The following is a 15,521-nucleotide window of genomic DNA, read 5'->3' on the forward strand; positions in this document are numbered from 1 at the left end:
TGAACCGCTTTTGAGATTCGGAAGAGGGTCACCTCTTCCAAGGTCTGCGTGACTCGTCCGCCGAAGGATGGCTGCTTTGCAATTGGTCTAAACGCGGAGTGGGCGGGATAAAGGGTGTGTGTCGCCTTGTCCCCTGGCCAAGATGGCTGCGTCTGTAGCCCGGCGCTGGTGGCCTTTGGTGGCCCGCCGAGGGCTCCGGCCCCGCGGAGGTTGTGTCTGCAGCCAGAGGCCAAGGAGAAGTTTCGCAACCGAGAGGCGAGATCGGAACCTCTTGTACGAGCACGCACGCGAGGGCTACAGCGCGCTCCCTCAGCTGGACTTGGAGCCGCTGTGCACACGCCCGGAAGAAGCCGCGCGCACCCTGGAGCACCGCAAGGGGGAGCTGCGGCCGGACGACCTGCCGGCGATCGTGAGTGCGCTTGCGCGGGCCAGCGTCCGGGGCCAGAGCGCTTTGCCTATTGGCTGTTCACTTTACGGACGAATGGGCTTGCGAGACACTCTCCAGCAGGGGGCGGTCTTACCGCTTGAAGTTTAGTTCTTTTCCACGTGTAACGCCAGGACCTCACGCATGTGCGCGTTGTCCACCGAGCGCTGAGGCCCTACTCCCTGGACCCCCATCATGGGCCTGTCCCGCAAAGCGTGCTGGGTATCTGCTCTGCGCTAGGAACTATGTGCCAATGTGCTCTGTGCTTCGACTTCATGCCGGGCTTATCCTAAGGCTAAATCTAATCCAACTAGAACCGGCATCACCATACTTAGGTCTTGCTGCGGTGTTGAGGATGGTGGGGACCCCAAATCCTTGCAGCCCTCTCTTGGACTCTCCTACTATCCTTTTCTAAGTGCTTTATACATATTAACCTCATTTAAGTTTTACCACAACCCTGTGAGGTAGGTGCCATAAGGCTCAGCGAAGTTAATTAACTTGCCCCAAATCACGTAGTTGGCGACAAGTGGGAATTTGAACCTGTGCTGCTTGGTTCCAGACGCAGTGTGAACTACCCCACTATGCTTACTCACAAGCAAGACAATCTGAGTTCACAGCCTAGTGAAAGAGAGAGATTTAACATACAATTAAAAACATAATTAATCTCTGGTAAGTGCTGTAAAGACAGAGTAGGGGGGCGGAAGGGACCTAAAGATTTTATAAAAACAAGAGTAGAGGACACCGTTCTGGGAGGGCTTCTCAGAGGAGGTGGCATTAAGCAAACATCTGTGGGATGAGTGAGGTCAGCCAGGGGAACGGGAGGAGGGTCCCCAGTGGAGGGATCAGCACTACTAAAGCCTAGAGGTAAGATGCAATATCCATTTGGTGGACACCTAGATAACTTGGGGTCTTTCACACTGTGGCCAAGAGTAAGAAACCATTTCACATCTTGATCTAGTACACACACCTCAAGATGAAACCAGTTTTACTAACAATTCTTGCTCTTCCTATGTATGATACATTCTTATGTTTTATTCTATTTAATTTTAAAAGTCCTAGCTTAGATACCCATTAGAATGGCTATTGTTTTTAAAAAGCAGAAAATAAGTGTTGGCAAGGATACAGTCACTATAGAAAAACAGTCTGGAAGTTTCTCCAAAAATTAAACATAGAGTTACTATATGATCCAGCAATTCCACTTCTGGGTATATACCCCAAAGAATTGAAAGCAGGGACTTGAACAGGTATTTGCACACTCATGTTCATGGCAGCATTATTCACAACAGCCAAAATGTGAACATCACCCAAGTGTCCATTGATAGATGAATGGATAAACAAAATGTGGTGTGAGTGAGTGAGTGTGTGTGTTTGTGTATACAGGGTGTCCTAAAAAATGTATATATACTTTATATATAGCTCAATTGATGTTTCTTTCTTTTCAGATTTAACCCACTGGAATTAGTAATTATTCAAAGTGTGTGTATACACTTTTGGGGGACACCCTACCCTATGTATAAAAATATTGTTCAGCCTTAAAAAGGAAGGTCTGACATATGTTATATCATGGATGAACTTTTTTATTTTTTAAAATATATTTTTATTGATTTCAGAGAGGAAGGGAGAGTTAGAAACATCAATGATGAGAGAGAATCATTGATTGGCTGCTTCCTGCATGCCCCCTACTGGGGATCGAGCCCGCAACCTGGGCATGTGCCCTTGACTGGAATCGAACCTAGGACCCTTCAGTCTGCAGGCTGGCACTCTATTCACTCAGCCAAACCGGCTAGGGCTCGGATGACCCTTTTTTAAAAAATGTTTTTATTTATTTTAGAGAGATAGAAACATCGATCTACATGCCCTCCTGCATGCCCCCTACTGGGGATTGAGCCCTGCAACCCAGGCATGTACAGGAGAATGCTCAATCCACTTTGCCACACCGGCCGGGCTCATGGGTGAATCTTGAGGACATATGTTAAGTGAAAAAATCCAGTCACAAAAAGACATACTACATGACTCCACTTATCTAAGTTACTTAGAGTAGTCAAATTCATAGAGTCAGAAAGTAGAATGGTGGTTGCCAGGGGCTGGGGGAGGGGAGAGTGAGAGTTTGTGTCTAATGGGTACAGTTTCAGTTTGGGAAGGTGAAAAAGTTCTGGAGATGGACAGGGATCATGGTAACACAACAGGTGAATGTACTCTGTGTCACTGAACTGTATACTTAAAAAATGACTAAAATGGTAAATTTGGTGTCTATTTACCACATCCCAAAGCTTGAAGAACACTTCTTTGGGGCATAAAGTGTGAGGAGGGCTGTGGCATGCGGCCTTGTGTGATTGTTCCCGGGGACTGCAGAGTGGTCGCTCTCAGGCAGAAGAGGAGCTGTGTGAGAACTCTGGCCGGATTGGGGGGAGAAGGGGAGCCTGAAGGCTGGGAGGCTCACACAGGGATCCTCGTTGGAAATGACAGGATCTGGGGTATCCAGGAGAGGGGGGATGGGGAGGACAGATTTGATGGATGTTCACAAGCCCTGGTGCCTGGCCTCGGGGCTGGGGTGGCATCCAGGAGGAGGCCCAGGGCTTTGGGATGGAGGATGGGAGTTGGTGGGAGGAGGAGCAGATCTGGGTGATGCTTTTCCCAGAGTCATCTTGCACATGGTGACAGGGAACATCCAGGAGGAGCCACTAAATGAGCAGCAACCCAGCCTATGGCCGTGTCCCCTTCAGGCTTCCGGCCCGGGGCCGTAGGGCACTGTCTATACAGTTTGTTGAAAAGAAACTGCAACCAGAGAGGACAAAGGAGTTTGCCCGGGGACCTGGGCCCCCAGAGGCCCTCCAAGGCAACATGTGTGCCCCAGAAGGGAGAGCGGGGCTCCCGCCCCCTGACCCGTGTTGGAGAGTGCGGGGTTAGCTGCTCTGGCAGCCCCTAGGGTAGAGGCTCTTCTGCTCCCACACGGAGTCTGAGTGCTGGCGGGGGCCTCAGCTCCACGTCCCTCAGTGCCGGGTGCTTTCACCTCCTTGTTCTGTGTCCCTTAGGATGTTGTTCTGTTCAGCTGTTCAGCTCTCCTTAGGGTCCATCGTCCAGTCCGTGGGGATTGAGGAAGGGAAGCTCCAGGAAGTCCTCATATGAAGGGAAGGGGGGAGAATGGCTGCCCCGGACAGTGAGGGTCCAGGTGGGGCAGAGGACGGGGGCTGCTTCACATCTTTCCCCGCTGTGTTCACCCCCAGATCGCGACATGGCAGGAGCTGAGGCAGCTGCGGGAGCAGATCCGGAGCCTGGAGGAGGAGAAGGGGGCTGTGGCGGAGGCGGTGCAGGCCCTGCTGGTAAGCATGGGTCCTAGGTGGGTGGGGCTGCGGGCAGGATGCCACTGGCTGGTTTTAATGAGAAACCAAAGTTTTTTTAAAATTTTGTTTTATATATGCTTTTGCATATATCTTTTATTCTTTTTTAAAAATATATTTTATTGGTTTTTTACAGAGAGGAAGGGAGAGGGATAGAGAGTTAGAAAAATCCATGAGAGAGAAACATCGGTCAGCTGCCTCCTGCACACCTCCTACTGGGGATGTGCCCACAACCAAGGTACATGCCCTTGACCAGAATCGAACCTGAGACCTTTCAGTTCGCAGGCCGATGCTCTATCCACTGAGCCAAACCGGTTAGGGCAGAGAAACCAAATTTAAGGAACTTGAAGGATGTGGACATTCATTACCTCACATAACAAGCTGTCCAGGGCCAGGCATTCCTGGGGTTGATAAATTAGTGGCTCCCCCAGCATCCCCAACCCAGGTTCCTTCCCTCTCTCTCCCATGACTTCACTGTGGTGATTTGACCTCAGTTTCCCCTTTCACAGTTCCAGGATGGTTGTCGTAGTACAGTGTCTCTTCCAGTGACTCTGCCAGAGGCTAAAAATGGGGCTTCTCTGCCTTGAGTGCCTTTTCCAAGAGTAGGGAGACCTTCCCTGAAGCCTCCAGCAGATTCTCTCACTCTCCTGGGCCCAGAATTCCCACGCCCACCCATCAGCAGCAAGAGGCAACCTCAGCTGGACACGTATTCCCTGAACTCCAGGCAGCCTGGGAGGGCAGACTGGGTCAGGGGTCTGTGGGAAAGGAGGAAGGAGGGCAGGTGAGTTTGGATTAGACAGCCAGCAGCATCTGCCGCAGAGGGCTGAAAAATAGTCATAAAAACAATAGCAGGCACTTACATGCCAGTCATGTGTGCCAGGCACTGTTCTAGATGCTTCCCTTACTCTAAATTCTCAACACTGAGACCGGGACAGTACAAACCCAGTTCTACGGCTGAGGCCTCAGGCGGTTAAAACATGCCTCAGTCTCAGCCAGGAAGCGGGAGAGGCAGGATTCGCATCCAGGCATTGGGTTGCCTTTCAGCACTTTGTTCGAAGGCCTCTCGCAGCACTGATTACATCTCTCTGAGCCACAAGCATCACAACACAATTGATCTCAGTTAATGGTCAGTGAGTGCCGGAGCATCATCTCCGGGAAGCCATGCACCAGCCTGCTGGGAGGTCGTTATCATCCCATTTCACAGATGGGAATGCCAAGGCTCCGAGAGGGAAAGAGATATGCCCAAAGGCACACAGCAGGTCAGCACCCAGCATTCAGACCCAGTTCTGTCTGATTCCCTCTGTTGCTCAGCATCATAGAGGCTTGGGATATCAAAGGCCCTTGCTCGCAGGCCGCCAATACACACTCACAGACTGTCTTTCTGATCCTCAGTTTTCTCATCTACAAAACGGGGTCACGGCCCTAGCCAGTTTGAATGTTGGCCGGTGGACTGAAGGGTTGTGGGTTCGATTCTGGTCAAGGGCACATACCTTGGTTGCAGGCTCGATCCCCAGCGCCGGTCAGGTGCCTGCAGGAGGCAGCCAATCAATGTGTCTCTCACATCTATGTTTCTCTCCCCCTCTGTCACTCCCTCTCTCTTCCACTCTTTAAAAATCAATGGAAAAAATATCGTCAGGTGAGGATTAACAAAAACAAAACAAAACGGAGTCATGTTGATGCCAACTTCGTGGAGTAGGTTGTGAAGAAATAGGATCATGTGAGAGCCCTCTGCATGGTGCCAGGCATGAGGCAGCGCTCAGTAAATGGGGTTGCAGGTGTGATTATTATTGTTATTTTGCCTCTTCACAGCTTTACTGACAAAAACTGAGGCACAGTCAAGGAGGGACCCAGCCAGGCATTGACAGCAACAGTTCAGATCCCCTGGCCTGTTTGACCTTTCACGCCCCTCCTCCCCACCCTCAACTGCATCAAACCAATCACCCTGTCTGTCTTTTCTACCAGGTGAACCAAGACAACAATCAAGTGCAGCAGGTACCACAGGGAGTTAGCATACTGTCCCAGGTGGGGGGTGGGCAGTTCATATATCAGTCATGATTCCTCCATTATATGTGACAACTCAAACAGGATTAAGGGGAGGGAAAACAGGCTCTATTGATTCATGAAACTAAAAAGCAAGCTTCAGGTACAGCTAGGTCTAGGTCCTAGCTCTGTGTTTGGTTCTCCTTCCCTCTTATTCCCAGACCAGCTTTCTCCCCTTGGGGGAAGGGAGGCAGGGTCGGGGACAAAAAGAACCTCTTCCGTTATAGCTCCAGCCGTAGTCCTGGGGCTGATTCTCATAAGTTTGGTTTGTGTCAGGTGCCTGTCTTTGATCCCGTCACTGGGGCCAAGGCAATGAAATGTTCCAGTAATCCAGGCCTGAGTCATGTCCCCAAGGATGTGCCATGTGAAGGTGAAGGAAGAAGGGAGGTTCCCTAAAGGCAATTAAGGATATTGAGCCAAAAGCAGAGGCAGCAAATTGTCTACCACAGAGGTTCTGCCAGCAGGGACCCAGGTCAGACTGGTGGAGGGACTCCCCCACCCTGGCCTGGGCTGACCGTTCTCACCCTGCCCCCAGGACCCGCAGTATCAGAGTCTGCGGGCACGGGGCCGGGAGATCCGGAAGCAGCTCGTGCTCCTGTACCCCAAGGAGGCCCAGCTTGAGGAGCAGTTCTACCTGCGGGCGCTGAGGCTGCCCAACCAGACCCACCCAGACGTGGTAAGGCCTGTGCTGGGCAACGGAGGCCACTGGCCTGCCTAGTGCCACCTTTCTGACCTGTTGGTGGCCTTGGCAACCCCAGGGCCAACATGTACAGCTGTGCAGGTTGTTTACTGCCTAACAGCACAGTGAGCGTCCAGCCACATGCCGGACACGAGGCTGTGTCTGCCAGGGGGGACACCTTTTATAAGGTGATTTCTGGTGATGCCCTCTGTCTCCCTGCAGCCCATCGGGGACGAAAGCCAAGCCCGAGTGCTACACGTGATCGGAGACAAGCCAGGTGGGCCACACTCAGGCCCGGGCAGCCCAGGCTGGGGGCGGGGCTTCTGGGTCTGGGGCTGTGCTGGCTTCCTCCTCCTCAGCTGGAGCCCAGTGAGGCTGTCCCTCGGGGGCAGTTCTGTTTTTATTCTCTCCCCTCACCCTGTGTCTGTGTGTGCCAGCCCCGTCTCTGTCCAACTGTCTTTGGCCCCATCTCTCGTGGGCTTTTCCTCTCTGGCTCTCTCCCTCTCTCTCTGATCTCTCTCCCTTCTACCTAGTGTTTCCTTCTCTTTCCCTTCTCTCTTCCTCTCCTTTTCTGATCCTGCCTTCAATCTCTTTCTGGCTCCCATCTCTGCATCCATCTTAATCTTTCTCTTTCTTCCTCTCTCTCCTTTTCACTCCCTTTCCGTCTTACTGCCTTTCCTTCCCGCCGTTTTTCTAATCTTTCTCTCTGTCCCATCTCCCTGCCTCTCCCCATCTTAGCCCATTGCTTTTCATCCACATCCAGCTTTCTCCTTCCAACCCCGGGGCCACCTGGAAATCGCCGAGAAACTTGACATCATCCGTCAGAAGTGAGCTCCCTCCCAGCCCTTTCCACCCAGCCCTCCCCACCCCAACAGCTGGCTGCCGGCTCTGCCTCCCCCAGCCCAGTACTGGGTGTGGAACCACCTGGGCCGCACCCCTCATGAATGTTTGATACCTGGTTCCCCATTTGGCATCTGGGCCTCTGCCCCTGGGTATTCAGTCTCCCACTCCCACCCCCAACACCCCCAGCCTCCAAGCCCTGGTCCACAAGCCCCCGCCTGTCTGCCCATCCGTCTCTCAGGCGCCTGTCTCACGTGTCTGGCCACCGCTCCTATTACCTGCGCGGGGCTGGAGCCCTCCTGCAACATGGCCTGGTCAACTTCACCCTCAGCAAGCTCATCCAGCGGGTATGGTCCAAGTATGAGAGGCTACCTGGACGGGTGGCATTGAAGCTGAGCTCCGAAGGCTCGAGGCAGTGAGGAGGGGGTGTGACCGCTGTTCCAGTTACTGTTTTCAGAACTTCCCATGTATCATTGACACATTTAATTCTATGACAACTTTCTGAGGTGGGTGCTAGTATTATCCCCACTTTAGAGATTGAGAAATTGAGGTCTGGAAGGGGAGTAAGTAGCTGACGGCTTTATAGCTAGCATGTAGGCTCAAGGATAGAGCCTACATTTGTAACCACTGCGCTTGCTGCCTGCCTGCCTGCTGTGTACAGTGTTGCAGAATCATGGCGTCCATTGACACTGGAGGGGGGTTGGCCAGGGCTCAGTGCATGGGGCATTGGCCATGGCAAGGGACTGGGACATTACCTGGGGAGCCACGGAAGGCTTTAAGCAGGGGAGGGAATGATAGAACTGTGATCTGTGGTATGATCTGAGTGGAAACCATGAAGCGCCAGAAGAGGGTCCCAGTGACAGGGACACCAGGGCCGGGGCCAGCAAAGCCCACTGCTCAGGCCTTCCTCAGTTTCCTCTGAAGTGGAATGGACTTTGGAGTGACAAGGGAGTGCAGTGGCCATCTGCAGTGTCCCTTCAGGCCTGAGCTTGGGATCTGGGGGGGTCTTGGCTGTGCTACTCACCCCTTTCCTTCCCCACACAGGGCTTCACCCCCATGACAGTGCCAGACCTTCTCCGAGGAGCTGTGTTTGTGAGTGAAGACTCTGCTCTCCAAGCCGAGCTGTGTATCAGGCCCTGCGCTGGGGACCCCGGGCAGAGGCCAGCCTGTCTCCCTAGGAAACTGCCCTAGGGCTGGCTTGAGGGGTCGGGATGGGCGAGGGAGGCCAGGGTGGTTCCAGATTCTTATAGGGGAGGAGCAGGGGTTGTGACTGCAAAGTGGAGGAGGCTGTGCCTCGCTGTCCCCTGACCTCTGTGGCTTGGCCTCCTCAGGAAGGCTGTGGGATGACACCTAATGCCAACCCATCCCAAATTTACAACATTGACCCCTCCCGCTTTGAAGACCTCAACCTGGCCGGGACAGCAGAGGTGGGGCTTGCAGGTGAGCACCTGCCTGGGGCAAGGGTGGTGTGTACACCTCCAGTGTCCTCAGAGCAGGAGCATTTTAAGGGGGCAACTGGGAGTATTCTGGGGGGTGGCGGCTGCCTGCCCAGGGTACCTTGGCAACCCCATAGCCAACATGTACAGCTGTGCAGGTTGTTTACTGCCTAACAGCACAGTGAGGGTCCAGCCACATGCCAGACATGAGGTTGTGTCTGCCAGAGGGGATACCTTTTATAATCCTACAAAAGTTTCCTGTGGATGGAGGGTGGCCCTGGCTGACCCAGACTGTCCCCTCTCCTCCCAGGCTACTTCATGGACCACGCTGTGGCCTTCAGGGACCTGCCAATCAGGTGATGCCCAGTTCCTGTAGACCTTGCCCCCACCTGTGATGTTCCCTCTCCCTTCCCTGACCCCACCATCCCTGCTCCCCCAGGATGGTTTGTTCCAGTACCTGCTACCGGGCAGAAACACACACAGGGAAGGAGCCATGGGGGCTATACCGAGTGCACCACTTCACCAAGGTTGGCATAGCAGGGACTTGGGGGGGCCACCCAACAGCCCAGGGTTTCCTGACTCCTTTGCCCCCTGCTCTGCGCCAGGTGGAGATGTTCGGGGTGACAGGCCCTGGGCTGGAACAGAGCTCACAGCTGCTGGAGGAGTTTCTGTCCCTGCAGATGGAGATCTTGACAGAGCTGGGCTTGCACTTCCGGTGCGGAGGAGGGTGGGGCTGAGGTGGGGGAGAGAGGAGGTAGATGCTGGGCTGGCGCTCCCCCCATTCTGAAAACCCTCTCCGCTTCTCCACCGCCCCCTTTTCCCTGTGTAGGCTATCTGTCTGCCTATCAATCTCTGAAGTCCTGACTAGGGTTATGGGATTGTAACCACAGCATCAGCAGCACAGGGTGCTCCAGGGTCGAGACCCAGGCCCCTTTCCTCCTGTTGCTCCCCATCCCTAAGGTGCTGCCTCTCTTGCAGTCCCAGGCGGCTTCTCACCACCCGGTGAGAAGGGGGGACACACCCCTTGCCTTAAAGATGTTGGAAGCCTACTTCCCCTCTCACTGTCAGTCACACGTAGCTTTCAAAAGACGCTGAAAAACACAGACTTTTTCTGGGGTGACCCATTACAAATATTTGGGGTGCTATTATTACAGACAGTGGGACTGGCCATGGTGAGCATCCTGGAGACACGGCCACAAGTCCTTTCTCCTCCCTGGCCTTCTCTCCCCTCAGCTCCTTCCTGCCTCCTGTATCACCTTCTCCATCACCACCCACTGCCTCAATGAGGTGTCCCCTTTGCCACTGTCTCCCTTTTTTACTTCCATTGCCCACTTTTAGCTACCTTCTCTCCCACTACCTCCCTCCTCCTCTCACCCTGACCTTCGCCTTGCCTGTCTCCATGGCTGCAGGGTCCTGGACATGCCCACCCAGGAACTGGGCCTTCCCGCCTACCGCAAGTTCGACATTGAGGCCTGGATGCCAGGCCGGGGCCGCTTTGGCGAGGTGAGCCCCCGCCCAGTGGGGACGCAGGGTGGAAAGAAGATGACACCGGCCCCACAGCTGATCCTCTCAGCTCACCCCACCCCCCTGTCCAGGTCACCAGTGCTTCTAACTGCACAGACTTCCAGAGCCGCCGCCTCCACATCATGTTCCAGACAGAGGCTGGGGAGCTGCACTTTGCCCACACGGTGAGCACCTGCCTCCACTCCCCACCGTCCACACCACCTCAACCCCTGGGGCCCACCAGCAGGCCTCAGCCTGAGCGTGTCTCTCTCCCAGGTGAACGCCACAGCCTGTGCTGTCCCCCGCCTTCTCATCGCCCTCCTGGAGAGCAATCAGCAAAAGGTGAGGGGCCCTGGCCAGTGTGGCTCAGTTGGTTGGGCATCATCCCGTGCACTGAAAGGTTGCTGGTTCGATCCCTGGTCCGGGCACATGCCCAGATTGTGGGCTCAATCCCTGGTAGGGAGCATGCAGGAGGCAGCTGATCGATGTTTCCCACTTGCATTGGTGTTTCTCCTTTTCCCTTCCTCTCTCTATAAACATCAGTAAAGAAATCTTAAAAAAAAAAAATGGTGAATTATACCCAAAAGGGCAGGGGTGGAGGGCTAGTGCAGTGGCAGCATCCTAAGGCCTGCTTTGTCCCCAGGACGGCTCGGTCCTCATTCCCCCTGCCCTCCAGCCCTACCTTGGCACCGATCGGATCACAGCCCCCACCCACGTGCCTCTCCAGTATATTGGGCCCAACCAGCGCCAGAAGCCCAGGCTCCCGGGCCAGCCTGCCTTGAACTGACTCCTCCTCATCAGCCACCTGGGTTGTCGCTGGCTGAGGGGACCATGGACCCTGAGGCATGTCCTGAGCCTGCCCTGACATCTGGCTTCCTCCTCAGCTCCACGCCTGGGCCTGTGGACTCCCAGGTCCACCTCTCCTTCCCTGCTGCCTCAGAATCAGTGATCTTGTTGTCACTGGGGGTCCCAATGGGAAGCAGGACATCTGGGGACTTGAAGGATCTAGGGATGGGATAAGAAGAGAGACCTCCACCCCTTCTGTCTTCCCTCCCCTCTTAGTGCTTAGCAGAAAGTCCCTAATAAATGGTCAGAACAATGGTCTTTGTGGATCTGTGAGCAGGGGAGATGGCCCTGGCCAACTAGTGTGGGTGGGGCAATTGCTCAGAAGTGCTAAATGATCAGAGGGGCCATGGCTGGACATACCCAGCAACTCCTAGGGCACATGGACAATGGTGGGTTTGAACCCAGGCCCGCCTTTCAGTAGCTTGGGGACCAGCAGGGAGCTGAGAGGATGCTGAGGCCTCTCCCCCAATTTTGGAATAGTGACACCTCTCCCTGACCCATTTCAACCTCACCTCTCGGTCCCCTGCTCCAGGTAGAGGGCCAGTAGGCAGCATTGATGGTGAAACCCAAATTTGCTCTTCCCCTGGGTGTGCCCGCTGCAGCATTTGGAGCCATTTTCCTAGCTCCCCTGGCCACAGCCCTGTAGGCATCCTCAATTCCTCTTCCATCCACATCTGCAGACCTGGGCAGTTGCACCTTCGGAATGTTTCCAGAGCTGCCCTCTCTCATCCCAGCCCCTCCACGGTCCTGTCCACCACTACCTCCCATTTGGAGAGTCATGCAGCCTCTTTGGTGTCTCCCTGCTCCTGTCTCACACATACAGCCAGAGCGCCCCTGTGACACAGGCATCAGGGCTTGTGCCCCTGCCCAGAGCTCCCCTGTGGCTCCAGCTCAGGAAAGGACATGGTTGTCACTGTCGTCCACAAGGCCCCACTTCAACCCTCCCTCTCTTCCTCCTTCCTTACATAATGTGATTATTTGAGTATTGTCTATCACCCCTTCTCAAATGCCTGCTCCAAGAGTGCAAGACAATGTGCCAGTCCTTTGCTGCAGCAGCCTCATTGGGCATGTAGTAGGTGCTCAATAAAAATTACAGGCTTGAAGGTGCTGCAACCTGAGGAGTTCCCAGTACCCAGAACTGCTTAAATCAGTGGTCACCAACCGGTGGTCCTCGGACCACTGGTGGCCCGTGAGGTCCAAAAGGTTGGCAACTGCTGGCCTAAATGATCTTACACATACATTCATTTATTTAATCCTCACCGTCAAGCCTCACCTGTGGAATAGGTGGTTACCAACTCTATTTTACCAACGAAGAAACAGGTGTCAAAGAGGTTAAGCAATTGTCCAAGGGCTGCAGGGCTGGGAGCTGTGGAGCTGGGAGCCAGGCAGAGCCCAGTCACAGCCTCAGGGATAGGTAGGCTGAGACCCATTTTCCAGGTGAGGAAACGGGCCAAGAGAAGGTAAGAGTTGCCTGAGGTTGGTCAGTAAGTGGCTTCTTCGAACCTAAGCCCACCTTTCAAAGAGGCCTTTTGCTTGTCAGACCTTCTCTGGGGGAACCTCCCTATCCCCAAGCTGGTTCTGTGCTGGAAGCAGGAGGGGAGAGGGTGCAGGGTGTGGGTCCCCATGAATAATTGAGGAACTCAGGCAGGTCAGCGCCCCGCAGCTGTTCCACCTGCAGTAGGAGGGCGTAGTGGTGACATCACTTTCTCCCTGGGGGGAGGGGGTAATGGGTTATAAGGAGCTGCCACCCTAGCGCTGAGGACCCTGATTGGGAAGCACCACCATGCAGTGCCATGGAAGGCCCTCCGTGCTGCTGCTGCTGCCACTGTCCCTGCTGCTGGGGGCGTGTGAGTGCAAGGAACCGGGGAGGGGGCACCTCGGGGGCCAGGCTGGGAGCAGGGTGACTGGGGGCTGGGACAGTATACCCAGCGGGTCAGATGAGAAACTTCATGGGCCCAACTGTCTGGTGGGGACAGTACATCGGGCAGGTGGCTGGGGAGGGGACAGGGATCAGGGCGCCCTTGGGGCTGGAATCAGCACCAAGGACAGCGCTGGGGTCCCAAGCCCAGTTCCCATCTCCTTCCTCCACAGCCACTGCTGCTCCTCTGGCGTCAAGATCCTCCAAGGAGGAGGTAAGGAGTGTGGACCTCTTGCCCTGCCTCATCTCCCTGGAGCCCTGGCCCTCCCTGCCCAGCTTCCTCCACATCACCTCCCCTCCAGCTGCTCTCCTTACCCCCATCTGCTCTCCCCTCAACCTCCCCTCTGACCCTTCACCCCCAGCTGACCCGCTGTCTGGCAGAGGTGGTCACAGAAGTGCTGACTCTGGGTCAGGCCCAGCGAGGCCCCTGCATGGCTCTCCTGCACAAAGGTAAGGAGGACCCAGGCTCCAGTTCCTCTGGGAGCCCACCCCACCCAGAGTTCTGCCCCGGGCTGCCTGGAGGGTGTTCTCTTATCCCAGGGCCTCCCTTGCCTCCTCCACTCACCTCCCTCTCCGAAGCCTCTTCCTTCTGCTTGGGCTCAATTTCTGGCTGGCGGAGGAGGTGATGGTGCAGCAAGTCCTCATGCCCCTCCCTTCTCCCAAAGTGTCCAGTCTGGTCCCCAGCCCACCCTTGGGGCTCCTTAGAGGTACAGGAGGGGGGCAGAGTGTCCCTGGGCCGTGACCCTTCTCTCCCGGTTCTGGGCAGCCCCCCTGCAGACCTCAGGAGGGCCCCGGAACTCCTCCAGATGTTTCCCAACTGGCTGCAGTGTCCTTTCTCTTCCCACCAGAGATGTGTGAGACAGAGCCCTACAGCTGTGTGTCCACTGAGGAGAAAGGCCTGCTGGTTAGCGATTTCAAGAAGCGGGAGACTGGGAAGATGAGGTCCAGCCAGGAAGTGAGGGATGAGGAAGAGGAGGCAGCAGAGAGGACCCACAAGTCTGAGGTGCGGGAACAGGCCATGCACGAGCATCTCCACAGCCAGCTCCGCCAGGAAGAGGACCATGAGGAGGCACAGAAGAAGGAGGAAGAGGAGGAAGAGGAGGAAGAGGAGGAGGAGGAGGAGGAGAAGGATAAGAAAAAAAGGGGGCCCATGGAGACCTTCGAAGGCCTGTGGAAGCGGTGGCAAGAGGATGGAGGGGACCCCCAGAAGCAGGTGGCAGAGCAGGCCAGTGACGAGGAGCTGGCCCAGTTCAAGGCCAAGGAGAAGGGCCTCCATGTGCTGGGTGGGGGCAGCAGCCTGTGGCAGGGGGCCAAGGGCAGGGGAAGAGAGAGGCACAAGGACTCGCTGTACCACCACCGCCACCAGCCAGAAACTGAGTCCAAGCAGGAGGAGAAGGAAGAGGCTTTGGAGAAGGAGGTGAGTGGAGGGGGCAGTCGGGAGCAGGGTGGACCAAACGTCAGTGGAGTTCCTACCAAACACCTACCAGTGTTGGGCCTTAAATAGCAAGATCCACCATGACTGGGTCACAGTGACCAGGACTGACACCAGGACTAGGTAGCAACATCCAAGGGCCTCTACTTGACCAAGAAGGCTTCCATTCTGATTACAGTCACCCAGATGGCCACCATCAGTTCACAGAGCATCTGAGTTAGCCACCACTGCTAGTCCCTGCCGAGCAAATTGGCCCCATGAAAAGACTGCGGTGCCCGATTCACTGAACTATAGATGGATATATTGCTGGGTCAGAAAGTAAGATGCTTCCATGATTGATGGCAGCAACCAAAATGGCCATCCCCCCACATGGGTCATGGCATCCAAGCTGGGCACCTTTGCTAGTCCTGTGTCTGCTGCTGTTGGCTATGGCAGTCACCACAGACCTCACCACTGGTCACGTTACTCTTCCAGGGTTATAGCAACCACTGTGGTCACCATCACAGCCCTTGATGACCAAGATGACTGCTGCCGGCTGCCATTGTGCGAGCTGCCATGGCCCACATTCATGGGCAACCACTGGTGTGGCCTGCCCTTGGAGGTGAGCGCTGACCACCCATTTCTGATCCCACCAGGAGCAGGATGTGGAGCAGCTGGAGCACGTGAGAGAGGAGCTGAAGAAGGCAGCGGAGATGCTGGGGGAGGAGCTCCGGAGGGAGGACTGACTCGACCTCATGTCCTCCTTCTTCCTGGCACACCCTATGGCTTAGGACTGGTGACCCCCAAAACCCCCACCTCATCTGGCGCCCCTGCCTCTCCCCAACCTGCAGGAATGGGAGAAGGGTGTGCCTTGGAACCAGGCCTGAAGGGCCAAGTCTTCCCTGAATAAGGGGATGGGTTTAGACTGACTCAAAAAACACTCTGCCACCCACGAAACCCACTCCAACCCTTCTGAGTGAATAAAGCACAAAGAAAACCACCAAGGCTTACTGTGTAGCACTCAATTTTGGAGGGATGGAGCCCATGAGTAAACTGGAGGACTGGGAAGGCAACAGTCAATCTAGA

The 15,521-nt window shown here is 55.1% G+C and overlaps 2 protein-coding genes across 2 annotated transcripts; both read left to right on the plus strand.

Moving 5' to 3' along the window:
• Positions 1–12: 12 nt before the first annotated feature.
• Positions 13–11,359, plus strand: SARS2 (seryl-tRNA synthetase 2, mitochondrial). Its single transcript, XM_070398760.1, has 16 exons — positions 13–409; positions 3,649–3,744; positions 5,725–5,754; positions 6,338–6,478; positions 6,704–6,758; positions 7,245–7,308; positions 7,563–7,668; positions 8,366–8,413; positions 8,653–8,761; positions 9,068–9,113; positions 9,197–9,284; positions 9,363–9,472; positions 10,167–10,260; positions 10,353–10,445; positions 10,537–10,602; positions 10,904–11,359. The coding sequence occupies exons 1-16, from the start codon at positions 143–145 to the stop codon at positions 11,045–11,047; spliced, it is 1,557 nt and encodes a 518-aa protein (XP_070254861.1). The 5' UTR covers positions 13–142; the 3' UTR covers positions 11,048–11,359.
• A 96-nt stretch (positions 11,360–11,455) lies between these two features.
• CCER2 (coiled-coil glutamate rich protein 2) lies at positions 11,456–15,427 on the plus strand. Its single transcript, XM_070398762.1, has 5 exons — positions 11,456–12,953; positions 13,198–13,238; positions 13,387–13,474; positions 13,873–14,441; positions 15,092–15,427. The coding sequence occupies exons 1-5, from the start codon at positions 12,890–12,892 to the stop codon at positions 15,179–15,181; spliced, it is 852 nt and encodes a 283-aa protein (XP_070254863.1). The 5' UTR covers positions 11,456–12,889; the 3' UTR covers positions 15,182–15,427.
• The last annotated feature ends 94 nt before the right edge of the window (positions 15,428–15,521 follow it).

The sequence above is a fragment of the Myotis yumanensis genome, unplaced genomic scaffold (genome assembly GCF_028538775.1).
Source record: "Myotis yumanensis isolate MYYU_CA2020_CCGP unplaced genomic scaffold, mMyoYum1.0.hap1 SCAF_18, whole genome shotgun sequence".
In the NCBI taxonomy this organism is placed as follows: Eukaryota; Metazoa; Chordata; class Mammalia; order Chiroptera; family Vespertilionidae; genus Myotis; species Myotis yumanensis.

Excerpts from the sequence above, each read along its gene's own strand:
- SARS2 (XM_070398760.1), top strand. The coding sequence starts at position 143 with ATGGCTGCGTCTGTAGCCCGGCGCTGGTGGCCTTTGGTGGCCCGCCGA. Across the intron at positions 7,669-8,365 it reads TCAGCAAGCTCATCCAGCGG|GGCTTCACCCCCATGACAGT; the intron begins GTATGGTCCAAG and ends TTCCCCACACAG. Across the intron at positions 10,603-10,903 it reads TGGAGAGCAATCAGCAAAAG|GACGGCTCGGTCCTCATTCC; the intron begins GTGAGGGGCCCT and ends CTTTGTCCCCAG.
- CCER2 (XM_070398762.1), top strand. The coding sequence starts at position 12,890 with ATGCAGTGCCATGGAAGGCCCTCCGTGCTGCTGCTGCTGCCACTGTCC. Across the intron at positions 12,954-13,197 it reads GTCCCTGCTGCTGGGGGCGT|CCACTGCTGCTCCTCTGGCG; the intron begins GTGAGTGCAAGG and ends CTTCCTCCACAG. Across the intron at positions 14,442-15,091 it reads AAGAGGCTTTGGAGAAGGAG|GAGCAGGATGTGGAGCAGCT; the intron begins GTGAGTGGAGGG and ends TGATCCCACCAG.